At 63.1% G+C, this 12429-nt stretch overlaps 1 protein-coding gene across 6 annotated transcripts in view; it reads right to left on the bottom strand.

The window, feature by feature from the left end:
• CACNA1B (calcium voltage-gated channel subunit alpha1 B) overlaps positions 1 to 11894 on the bottom strand; it is a 203301-nt gene extending 191407 nt beyond the window's left edge. For 4 of the 6 annotated variants that reach the window (XM_070456779.1, XM_070456783.1, XM_070456774.1 and 1 more), the window contains exons 1-3: positions 11437 to 11892; positions 10311 to 10417; positions 7004 to 7143 (exon numbers count right to left, since the gene is read on the bottom strand). In XM_070456779.1, the coding sequence (XP_070312880.1) occupies positions 7004 to 7143; positions 10311 to 10417; positions 11437 to 11719 (530 nt within the window). In that variant the 5' untranslated portion in view covers positions 11720 to 11892. Of the gene's footprint in view, positions 1 to 7003; positions 7144 to 10310; positions 10418 to 11436 lie in introns of all 6 variants that reach the window. The other 2 variants (XM_070456799.1, XM_070456791.1) reach the window with 2 other exon arrangements.
• Between the last annotated feature and the right edge of the window lie 535 nt (positions 11895 to 12429).

The following is a 12429-nucleotide window of genomic DNA, read 5'->3' as shown; positions in this document are numbered from 1 at the left end:
GGCTCCCCGGAGAGGCTGAGGCCTGGAGAAAGCGGGGCACAGTGGGGCGGCCAGCCAGGTGAAGACAGGACACCCAGGGGCCTGTGCAGGCAGCCTGCAGGGGTCCGCAGGTTCCAGGTCTGTGTGACTCAGATGGGCTGTGGGCAGGGCAGGAAGCGGCCCACCCTGGCGGCCCCCCACCGCTCAGCCAAGGAGGACCTGCTCTCCGGCCTTTCCCCAGTCCAGGGACTGGGACTGGCGTTGGCTCCAGGCCTAGCAACACAACAGGACATTAACAGCCATTCTCACCTCCGTGTGAATTTGCAGCTCTGGGCTCACCAGTCGTGAAATAGGGTGAGGGGAGGCACCTGAAGTTCAACAGGAAGGCAGAGTCCAATGCCCAGCTGCCCCACCCGCCTGAACAGCTGCAGGTATGTCCAGCAGCCACAGGCAAAGACTGCCACTCCCATCAGGCATGAACTTGACCTCCTGTGACCTCTGCGGCACACCTGGCACAAGATACATGGATGGATGAGCAGCTGCTCCCTGCCACCTCTGCAGAGGGAGGGCTCCCCTGGTGGCTCAGATGGCAAAGCATCTGCCTTCAATGCAGGAGACCCAGGTTCAATCCCGGGGTCAGGAAAATCCCCTGGAGAAGGAAATGGCAACCCACTCCACTATTCTTGCTTGGAGAATTTCAAGGACAGAGGAGCCTGGCAGGCTACAGTCCATGGGGTTGCAAAGAGTCAGACACGACTGAACGACTACCGCGCCTCTACAGAGGCACACCGGGATCAGCATGCTGCGGGCACCAGCTGCAACAGTCCCGGGGGCCCATCACTCAGGACCCGCAGCGCAGCACAGCGGAGCTCCGGGCCTGAGTCTGGCAGCCTGCACCCCCTGTCCTGCCAGGATCACCAGGCCTTTAGAGCTGGGTGGAGGGGGCTCTCCTTCAACACGTGGGGTGGCATCTGCAGGCAGCAGCCAGGAAGGGCCTGGTTCTGGCTCTCCACAGCCCTCCAGGAGGGTGTGAAAAACCCTAAATCATAGGAAGAAGGGGGAGGGGAGCCAGGAGAGCAGAGACACTGAAAGGTGAGCAGTGGAATGAGCCACGCTCAGGGACACCCAGCCGGCAGGGGTGCAGACGGAGGGTGGCGGAGAACCCCATACCCTGCCTCTGGCGCCAGCACGGGGCTAGCAGCCCAGTGGGGCCACTGGCAGGAAGCAGGCACCTGGGAGCCAGGCAGACACAGCGGCCAAGCCTGTTCTGAATTATCAGCAATGCCTCAGGGATGCTGCCTGGAGGGAGTTTAAAAATGTGGTCCCCAACAGCCTCCCTCTGCCACTCCAGGGGCCGCTGGTCAGAACTCAGGCCCTTCCCCCGTCCCAGCGATTCCCAGCCTCAGCTGGGGATAGAAGAGAAGGTCCAGCAAACCCCCAACCTGAGCAGGCATCAGAGAGCCCACCTGCAGGACCACATCACGGAACAGAGGAAGAGCCCACACAGGGCAGCTCCGGCCCAAACGTGAGCTCTAGAGCCCGAGGTCACGAGCCGAGGCCAGTCCACCTCCAGATCCAGTGTCACTGGTTACCCAGTGTCACTCATGGTGTCTCTGGTCACCTGAGGCTAGGCACGGTGCCCTTGGCTCCCACACGTGGGCACAGGCTCACTGCTCACCTTGGCCCTCACCTGCTGGACCCCTCCTCACCCAGGGCCCAGCCTCCTGGGACCACATTCCCACGCCCTCTGACAGCAGCCCCAGCCAGGCCCCCGGTGCTCGGGAGGCAGGGCAGGGCGTGGACACAGACATCCCTCCCTAGGCAACACGGGAGGCTCAGGCCAGCGACAGGAGACCCTGAGTTCTAATTACATGTCCTGGAAAGAAATCCCAGCTTAATTTGGAGTAAAATGAGATGCTGTGGTTAGAACTGTCCACAGGGAGCTACCTGCCCGAGCTGGGATAGACCTCTCCTCCCCCAAGGGAAGCTCCAGGCTGGGCCATAACTGGCGGGGGACTCTGGGCCCAAGTCCTCATGGTCTGAGAGGACCCTGCCTGATTCCCAGCTGCAATCAACCCCTGGGGACCAAAGGCTGGTCTGGGGGCTCCCGTGGGGATGGGGAGGGCAAAGGTGCAGGGGTGGGCAGGGCAGCAGTTAGGACAGGCGGGCAACATGGGTGCCACACTCGGGGGCCAGCAAGTTTCCTGAGGACAACCAAGCAGCAGTGCTTCCCACAGCCCAGCCCAGCCCAGTCCCACACTACCTCCTGGGCACTGCTCCCCACGGTCAGCACCCCGCCCCAGGTCAGCCCCTGCACCCAGAGCCCCAAGCAGCCCCCACGGCCTCTCAGCATCTTTGCCCCCTGACCGCTCCCAGGTTCAGGACGCCCAAGCCCCTCCCACTTGCTGCTCTGCTCAAGGTCCTTCTTAAGGACTTCCCCTGAACCCCATGAAGGGGAACTTCACCCCCACTGCCCGGCTTCCTGCTCGTCACTGCACTTCACACCCACGTGGACTGGCTGCTTGTCGCCTGTGTCCCCAGGAAATGCAGGCTCCATGTCCATTGCTGTGTCCCCAGCAACCAGGGCACTTGACAGATACCTTCCACACGAATGAGGGGATGGGCAGCCAGCCAGAGGGTCAATGGGGAGAGACGGGAAGGTGACCAGCCAGGGGAGCCCAGAAGAAGGTGAGAGGCCGGGCAGAGGGCGTCCTCACTCACTCTGACCGCAAGCCAGTCCCTCCATCGCGCACTCCACCTGTGACCCACACCAGCCTCAGCTGATGGGCATGCAGAGCACCAGAGGATGGCTCTCGCCCCACCCCTGCTTTCTCATCTGACAACCCAGCACACGCACTCAGCTCGACCTCTGGTTACTGAAGTCACAGAGAGATGAGCAGGGACTCCAGGGTCCCAGCTGCCCTCGTCCACCCAGACGTCACTCCAGCATGCCGGCTGCACCGCTGCTATTCTTGCCTCCTGGGCCAGGCTGTGGCCCCCGCCTGATTAAACCCTCTGCCCCTCCTCTCCCTCCCACCACTGCCCAGTTCTCTGCCCAGCTTTGCTGAAAAACTCCCCTGAAGGTGGAAGAGCTGGCCTGGGTGCCCACCACCGCCTCTCTGGGCCTGCAGGCGCCTCCGTGCAGGACATCTACGAGGACCCTTCACCCGCAGGCTGCCTGTCGCTGCACTCAGTGGTCCATCCTCCCCGCACTCCTGCTCAAGAAGGACACGCTCTTCCTTCCTAAAACACTGTCCCCATCCACCTCACTGGCCAGTCCCAACCTACCAGCTCTGGAGTCCCCAGGCTCACCCACAGACAGCTTCTTCTCCAGACCCCAGCCCTGGGGGTCCTGTCTGATCTCGAGCTCTAAAGGCCATGGAGACACCTGTGTTCTGGTACTGACCCCGTCAGCCACAGCCTCTCACCAAATACCTAGCAGGCTCAGCCCCTTACTACTAAGCCACAGCCATCCAGACCACATCGTGCTCTCCTGAACCCCGTTCCTACATGGGAAAATGAAGCCTGTACTGTCAGCGAGGAGTGGTCTCCACAGCACACCCATCCCCAAGCCCCACGATGTGCCATGAGCCTGTGCCCTCAGCCCTTGCTGAGCCTCTGGACACCTAGAGGAAATAGAGCAGGGCCAGGGAGACCAGGCACCCTGAGAATGCAGCCCGCAGGGCAGGGACGGGGGGTCTTGTTCACTGCTGTATCCTCAGCCTGATTCTGAATAAACAGCGATCAAAGGACGACCAGTGGGCAGGGCAGCACCAGACGAGGGCAGCTCACGTGGCTGGAAGTGTGCAGACCAGGGACTGCACCCAGGACAGCCCTGCCCCTCTCCGTGGGCAGGACGGGTGCTGTATCGCTCTCCCCCCGCAATGCCAAGGCTGTGCCCAGGCATAGCTTACAGGTGAGTGTATGAGGTTAAGAGGCTTCCCCAATGCAGGGTGGGGTCACAGTCCCACCCAGGGCACCTCCCACGCCCCGCATGCCAGCCCCAGAAGCAGAAGCAAGCCCAGCTGGCCTCGGGGACAAGTCAAGCTTCACCAGGCAACATGGCCTTCCCTGTTCACCATGGGGCTTCCAGCCCTCTGAGTACCAATTAAGTAAACACTAATTAAAAACAACAGAGTAACGAGAAACAGTGCCCCCATGGCTCCCCACAGGCACCTCAACTCAGGAGGGTTAGGGCTCTTCTGTGGATTCCCCAGGCCCAGCACTCACCCCAAAAACAGACAAGGCCTCCTTCTATCATGCACCACACATACACACATGTACACAAACATGCACACACAGCTGTGCACATGCACACACACACAGGTGCTCAGTTGCATGTTTGTACACACACATACACGTGTGCACAGTCACATCTACACACACTTGTGCACATGTAAACGCACACACGTGTAAACATACATGCATGAACAGATGCACAAGTGTGTGCGCGGATGTGCGCATGCACAGATATACATGTGTGCACCACTGCACACATGTGCACGTATACATGTGCGTGCATGCACACACATGCAGTGCAGGCGTACATATGTGCGCACATGCATACATACACATGTACACACATCGCCAGTCCCCAGGGGCTGCAAGCAAGAGCAGCAGAGCAACTCCCCCACATGACTCTGGGCAGCATGTGAGCCCCCATGGCACACAGACCACCTTCCCCATCTGGGGGCTTCCCTCCCAACCCAGAACAATCCCTGCAGACAAGGTGCAGAGAGAGGGAGCCTAGAAACCTTCGGTGCCAACTCCCAGCCCTCCTCTCGCAGTGATAGCAGAGACTCCACGGCCCATACGAGAGGGGCAGAACAAACAGAAAGAGAAAGGCAAAGGAAGAATAAGAGAGAGAAAGCAAAAGACAGAGAAGGAGAAACATCGAGAGATAAACAAATAGAGGTAAAAAAGCAGAGATGCAGAGCAGCTTAGAAATAGGGAGACAAAGACCAATAAATTAAGACAGGGACGGGGGGGAGAGAGAGACAGAGAGAAGGGGAGACGAGACACAGTGGGAGGGCAGGCGGGATAGAGGCTCACGTGAAGGTAGGAGAGAGGAGAGGCAGAGACAGATGGACTGAGGGCAGGATCTCCGAGGCAAGGCGGGGGGCAGAGTTACGGTCTTGGGACCCTTGGGATCCCCCTGCTGGGGCTCCAGGAAGGTGAGCCGTCCTATTCTCTCCTGTGCCCAGGAGTGTGGTCAACAGGCAAGAGAAAGCAGCCACCCTTGGAGGTCTCCCAGCCCTCACGGGGGGACCAGGCTCCCTGAACCTGGAATCAGGATATGTTTTTTGGAAGACTCGGGGGTCCTGCCAAGGGGTTGGCGTGGACCTCCCCACCTTGCTCCCAGCAGCCCAAACAGCACCACGGACAGCACCCCCAGAGGCCGGTCCCACCACCCTCACCAGCTCCCAGCTGGCTCAAGCACAGAGCACCCGAGCTTCAATAGCCCATTAATTCAGAAGACACTCCCTGACCCTCCTGGGGGCCCGCCCTAAGCTACACTCTGGGGACACTCTAAAAAATAATACGTTCATATCCTCAGGGACACGGGTCTAGAGGGAGAGAGAGGTAAACAGCCAGTGATACTTCTCGACAGCCCACGCAGCACCCAATGGACTGCAAGGCATACCCTGCCCCCCAAGGGCCCACACTCACCACCATGCCCCATCAGTGGGATCTCAGAGGGCTCTCTGTACAAACCCCCATGGCAACCTGCCCTCAGGCAGCAGACAGATGTGGACGGTGAGCACCACATGGCAGGATGGCACAACTCCCAACAAAAGGCTCCCTGCTCCCTTCCCTCCTTGGTCATTAGGAAAAATGGAACAGATTAGAAAGTTGCCCAGCCTATTATATCCAATTTCAGTGGTGCCCATCTCATCAGAGCCAGTGACAGGCTGGTGCCACCCACAAAGACCGCATGAGGCCCACCAGCCCCTCGGTCATCTCCAGGGAGAGACCCTCTGAAAGCGAGGCACCTCGATTCTGGCCTGTGCTGGGCATGCCGCGGGCACTGCTGGAGCCATCAGCAGCCGTGCAAGCAGACAGAGAGCCGGCCTCCGAGGACGGGCCCGGGGACGGAACGGGACTTGCACTGAGGGTCTTATCTGGGAGCCCAGAGGCCATGTGGCCAAGTCTGTTTATCCCCATATGTAGCACAGGAGCCCTGGCCACAGCCACCTGTCCCTTGGAAAGAGAGTTCTGGGCCACAGCGGGGCTCCCGGCAAGAAGGCTCCAGGAGGAGCAGCTGCAGTCCCGGGGCCGGGGCCTCTGGGACCTGGACTGTGCAAACAGGTTTCTGGAGCAAACCCCAGGTGCTTACCCCCACCCCAGCCGGAGATGGAGGGCAGCCCAGAGCTGGGGCAATGGCAGCTCAACCTCAGAACAGGGCAGAGGCCCTGAATAACATCAGGCAGGTGGAGAGACTGAGGCCCCGAAGGCTGGGGGCCCTGGGATGAGGAGACAGGCTTTCTGCCCACTCCTCCCCCTCCCCGGCCCAGGCTCAGGCGACTTTCTGGATCTCCTGGATTGTTTGGGAACCACAAGCTGGTGATTATTAGAGTCTATTTGAGAAGGAAAGTGGGGGATGGAACACTGATTAAGCACCTTCCTGGAACCAGAAGCTGTGACTACGGAGGCACAGCCTCACCAAAGCACAGCTCCAGGAGCACGTGTCCACGAACCCTTCAGGCAGGAGACTCGGACGCGCACATGTGTCCCCCAGGTCATGGGGTGAAAGAGGCCAGGCTGCAGCCCAGGATTTACAAAATCAGGCCCAGTGCCTTTCCTGCCCTGCGGACCTGACCACAGCACCAACAGCTCCGCAAGCAAGCTCTGCCGAGGACAAATCTCCTCGACAGCCCCTCAGCCAAGATCACAGCCCAGGCTGTTCCCAGGGAGGAACAATGCCTGTCTATCCATGAAGACCACCAAGAAGCACCAGCCCCCAGTGTGGACAGTGCTGCCCGAACGCACTCCATGCACAGGGTACCCCAGGCCCAGCACCTACCCCGTAAGGACCACCACGAAGTCCATGACATTCCAGCCATTCCGAAGGTAGGAGCCCTTGTGAAGGACAAAGCCCAGCGCGATGATCTTGATCCCAGCCTCGAAGCAGAAGATGCCGATGAAGTAGGGCTCTGTGTCATCCTGAGAAGCACAGAGCAAGGTCACCACTGCCCGGACGTGCCGGCGAGGGCCCCCAGCCCTGCCATGACACCCACCGACTCGGTCCTTTCAGCACGGGCCTGGGTGCTCTCTGCCAGGCTCCCCTAACACGAGGTGGCCCTGTCCCCACGGCCAGTGACACCCAGTCACGTGGGGAGGGGCTCCCCCCCCCCGATACCCTACTGCAGAGTGAGCAATACTGCCAATAAAAACATGTGAGGGGCTTCCTGCAATCACCAGGGCAACCCTCTTACACCATCCCGCAGGCACTGAGCACTGCTATCATCCCCATCCAAGGGGGAGCTGAGGCACAGAGAGATCAAAGAACTGGGCCAGAGACTCTCAGCTTATGAGAGGCAGAGCCAGATTCCAAGCCAGAGGTGACCTGGGTCTGACCCTGGGCTCAAACCACGGCAGGGACCATGCCCAGCTCCCCGGAGCACAGCCCAAGACCTGCTCGCTCGCTCAGCACACACCTGCTGCATATTCAAAACACGCACATTCTGGTGTGGGCAAACACGGTGGGCCTCAGGGAGCCCCTGGAAGGCAAGGCACCCAGCTGGGTGAGCAAGACAGGAGTTCTGGGTGGAGACAACAGGCAGCAGCACTGGGACGGGGAGCAGGCCCGCGGGTGCCAAGGCCCGCTGGGGATGGGCTGTGGGGACTCGGAGAGCACTGGGGTGTCACAGGCTGGGGGCAGGGGCAGACAGAGCCTCTGTGCAGGCGACCCCAGGAGCGGGACCGAGGGGGCACTGGAGGAGGGGGGTCAGCAAGGGAAACAGCCCGAGCGCAGGCCACGGACACAAGAGGACAAAGAGGAGGCAGGCGGGTCCTGCTCTCAGGACTGTGGGCCCCGCCACCCAGAGGCTGCTCTGCCAGGGAGAGGCCTGGCCTCAGCGCCCAGGGAGGGGAGAGCCAGGCTGACTCTTGCAGGGCTGCTTGCTCCCACTGCGGACCGGCAGCCTGTGCCTTCCTCGCCCAAGGAGCCTGGCCTCCAGGGCTCTCCCGTCCGACCTGGGGAGCCCTCAGCCTGGCCTCCTGGCCCATGGCTGCTGGTAGCAGCGTGCGGCAGCAGCTGCTGCCCCGAGGGACCAGGCAGTGAAGCGTCCATCACAGCCCAGCTCCCCCATCCTACTGCCCTGTTGCTGACTCACGAGGATATTCCCTCCCCAATGCTTCAGGTCTGGTTCAGTCAAAGGGTCCCCTTTCCCCAAGAGAAGAGGCTACCAACCACCTACCCTGAATAAACACAGGGCCCCAGCAAACATGTTCAAAGAAACTCTGGGGTCACAGGAGAAGAGCTGGCCGACATGAGGAGGTGGAGTGGGGCCCCTTCCCAGACCCTTTGCTCCCAGCCCCACCCCTGACCACACAGCAAGGGCTGGCTCGGGGGAGGGGTGAGACTGTGAGCTGGGGGCTCCAGCTAAAGGCCAAGTGGTGGGTTGACAGGTGGGTGGGAAGCAGAACTGCGGAGGCCCCACTCCAGGGCAGCTGCCTCTGCACCACAAAGCCCCTCCCAGCCTCTGGCAGCAGCACCAGCCTCCAGACCTGATCTGGGACCACCACTGCGCCTGCTCCCCAGGCCCTCTGTGTTCAGCCTCCATCCATCTCAGGGCCACCAGGCCTTGTGGGGGTGAGCACATTCTGCTCAACCCTCAACCCTTACAAGTGTACAGACCCCCATCACCACAAAGCAAACTGTCCCTCACCTGTGAGGCTGGATGCACACTGGCCTACTCAAGCCTGCTGCCCAGGAGGAAGGCCCAAGCCTGACTGCCATTCACAGGCCTCCATGCCCCTGCCACCCTCAGCCTGTTTCCCTCTGGCCCCACTCCTGCCACGCCCTGTGGCCTGGCATTCGAGGCTCCCTGCCAGAAACCCGTTTCCTCTCTTTCACCCTCTTCTCCAGCCGTCAGAACGGGCACCCACCACCAAACTCACAGCAGACCACAGGCCCCATCACCAGCAGAAACCTGGGGCCCAAAGAGGGTAAGTGAGCCTGTCTAGCTCCATGTCTGGACAGGAGTCACCCACCGAGACCACCCTCCACTCTGTCAGTATGCCCTTCACAACCCTCCCCCTCCGGACCCACAACTGAAACCCCTCAGCCGTTCTTGTGCCTGGAGAAACAGCCGACCCACAAACCCCCATCTCTTGGCTGGTCACCCCAGCTGTCACTTCTCTGCCTTCTTGAGGTGCCCACCCAAAGTAGAGCACCCCCAGGGCAGCCTACTGTCTCCTCTGCTTCACCCCTTGGCCTGAAGCTCAAGGCCCACGCCAAGCACAGAACCGGCTCTGCTTCATCAACGCTTATCTCTGCTGAAGTAAAGGAAAGAAGTCTGGAAGAACAGCCTCTTGCCAGGATGTGGAGAAAAGGGTTCAGCTGGTGTCCCCAGAAGTGTCTCTTTCTTCAGGGACCCGAGGACTGCAGCACCCTCCAGCCCCTGCGTGTGCTTCCCTTCTCTCTGCTCTGAAGCTCAGTCTCTCAGGCCCCAGTGAGCCCACATCAAGCCCGGGCAGAGGGGCTAGGAGACACAGCCTCACCTTCAGAATGGGGCCTGCCTCCTCAAGCAGCACCCTGCCTCTGCCCCAGCCCCTCCAGATGCCCTGACCTAGCACCCTGGTTCCCGTGGGCTCAGTGCTTCAACAGGGGAAACACGAGGTCTGGGAGCTCCTGGCAGGAGCGGGTGAGAACTATGTCTGGGGATGTTTGGGAAGAAAACCTGGGAAGGAGTGCGTCCATGGGAAGCAAAGGCCCCACAGGGAAGGCGACCCAAGCAGAGCCAGAGAGGGGGACAACCAGGGCTGCACCTGGGCCAGAGCCCACCAGACCCTGGGCCATCATGAAGGCCCCCTCACGTGCCAGCATTAGCTCTTAGTTTCTTAGGTCACGGCTAAGTCCGCGTGGGCGGGACGGGTGTAGGGTTGGCAGAGCAGCTGCTGGCTAAAACGGCCTCCCTCGAGCCACCGGCCCCCAGCAGGGGCTGAGCGGGCTGTCCCATTCCTCCTGACCCTTGAGGGAAGTGTTAGCTGCCCAGACAACACAGCCCGAGGAAGCTGCCCCGTCCCGGGTCCTGAAGGGTCGCAGAAGCAGACCAGCCGCCGCCCCCGCACGCCGCGCCCTCGGGCCCCGCTGCCACAGCGCTCACCAGCCGCTCGGACATGGGCGTCTTGTCTCCGTCTGGAAGGTGCTGCTCCAGCGCCAGCACGATGCAGTTGGCGATGATGGTGGCCAGAATCATGTACTCGAACGGAGTGCGTGGGTCAAGGACTAGCCAGGAGGCGCCCAAGAGGAGAGGCGAGGAGGCCGAGGCCGGCAGCGCGCAGTACAGCCGCCGAGCCCGGCCGCCTCCGGAGGGCCTGAGAACGACCAGGTCCGGAGCCCACCCCACCCTTCCCGCCCCTCTCGGGGCGCCGCGAGGGCCGCCTCCGCAGTCGCAGCCGCCAGCCCCTCAGCACGTCCCCGCGGCCGTCAGCACCACGGACAGCGCCCCTGCGCCGCTCCGCCCGACTCCCAGCGCTTCAGCACGTCCCCGCGGCCGTCAGCACCACGGATAGTGTTCCATCCGCGGCTCCGCCCGATACCCGCGCCCCGAGAGAGGGGGCCGTGCGCCCCCCGCGCGCGGCGGGAGGAAGGACCCAGCGCAGGCGCACACTACCTCAAGACACGCAGCCACATGTACCTACACAGGCACGTGAACACCCATGTACCGAGAGTCCCGAGCGCACGCACGCGCAGCACCGGGTTCACGCTCTGCCCTCACACACTCGGGCACCTGCAGTCAGGCGCGCGCACGGGCTCGCCTCCACCCGGCGCTCACACCTACACGGACACCGATTCGCCCTCGGTTGCCCTCCAAGCTGGCCACGCGCTCTGCGCCGGCATCGACGGAGAGAAGGGACGAGCCCAGGGGCAGGGGGCTCCGCCCAGCGCCCACCCCGCTCCCGCGGCCGCCGCCACCACGACCACACACACACACACACAGAGAAACAAAAACACGCACGCACACGCGGCGCGCCGAGAGGGCCCGGAATCCGCCCCGCCCCCTCCTCGCCGAGCGACCCGATGCGCCTCTCCCCAGGGCGCACCCTCCTCCAGCCCGGGGAAAGATGGCCACTGGGCGCAGCATGCGCCGGCCCCCTCCCAAGCCCCCAGCCCAGGCCGCCCCTCCCAGACCCCGCAAGGCGCAGACGCCGGACGCCGCGCCCCGTCCCCGTTCCCGCGACCTCGGGCGGCCCCTGGCCCCCACCCGGCCCGGCACCCGGCAGGATATGGCCACTCGGTGATGCGCTTGGCGTATTTGCGGACGACGTTGTCCTCGCTGAAGACGAAGAGCGAGCGGTTGACGGTGAAGCAGTTCTGCTTGACCGGGATGGGGTTGTACAGCGCCATGGTCCTTGCGCGCTGCGCGATCGACTGCTTGTAGAGGACCCGCTGGCCCGGCTGCAGCCCCCCGGGGCCCGGGCCTCCCGCCCCGCCGGCCCCGCCGCCCCGCGCCCGCTCCCCGCCGCCGGGGCCCCCATAGCGGCCGCCCAGCTCGTCCCCGAAGCGGACCATGGTTCCCGGGCGCTGAGCGCATCCCCCGGCCCGGCGGCCCCGCGGGGAACGGAAGGCGCGAGGCTCGCCCGGCGCTCTAGCGGAGCAGCCGCGGAGCCGCCGGACCCGCACCAGACCTCGCCCGCCAGGCAGCCGCCGCACCCGACTCAGCCGCCCGAGCCACGCCCTATATGGGGCCGGTCACATGGAGGCGCCAGGCCAATCCGCGCCCGCCCCGCCCGTCCGGATCGCGCCCGCCCCGCCCCCAGCTGGCCGCCCCCGCCCTGTCCCCTAGCCCCGTCCAGCCGCCGGCCCCCGGGACAGCGCCTCGGCCCCCGAGTCCTCCCGGCCGCGCGAGAGCTGTGAGCGTGCGCCCTCGGCGCGTCCCGCCTCGCTCCCAGCCGGCAGTTGACCAGATGCTGAACTGGGCAGCTGAGACAAGGAGTTGGGCGGGGCTGAGAGTCCTCGACGGCGAGCTGAGCGGCGCAAACGACACCCCCCCCCCCCCCCCCCCCCCCCGCCAACACACACACCGGAGGCATCGCCAGCTCCGAGATGCTGTCGCCCAAAGTGGGGTGGGGGAGCCCCTTGCTCCTCAGGTTTTCCACACCTCAGTCCTCCCAGCGGCCACATCGCCCACTCCCCTCCCCCTCGCTGCGACCACCGGGCTCTTCCAAGAAGACGTTGACGGCCAGGTTCTCTCCTGCCTTCATTTCGGGGTCTTCGGCGTC

This window comes from Odocoileus virginianus, chromosome 2 (assembly GCF_023699985.2).
Source record: "Odocoileus virginianus isolate 20LAN1187 ecotype Illinois chromosome 2, Ovbor_1.2, whole genome shotgun sequence".
NCBI lineage: Eukaryota > Metazoa > Chordata > Mammalia > Artiodactyla > Cervidae > Odocoileus > Odocoileus virginianus.
The sequence above is the reverse complement of the archived record's forward strand: the minus strand, read 5'-3'. Positions and strand labels throughout refer to the sequence as shown.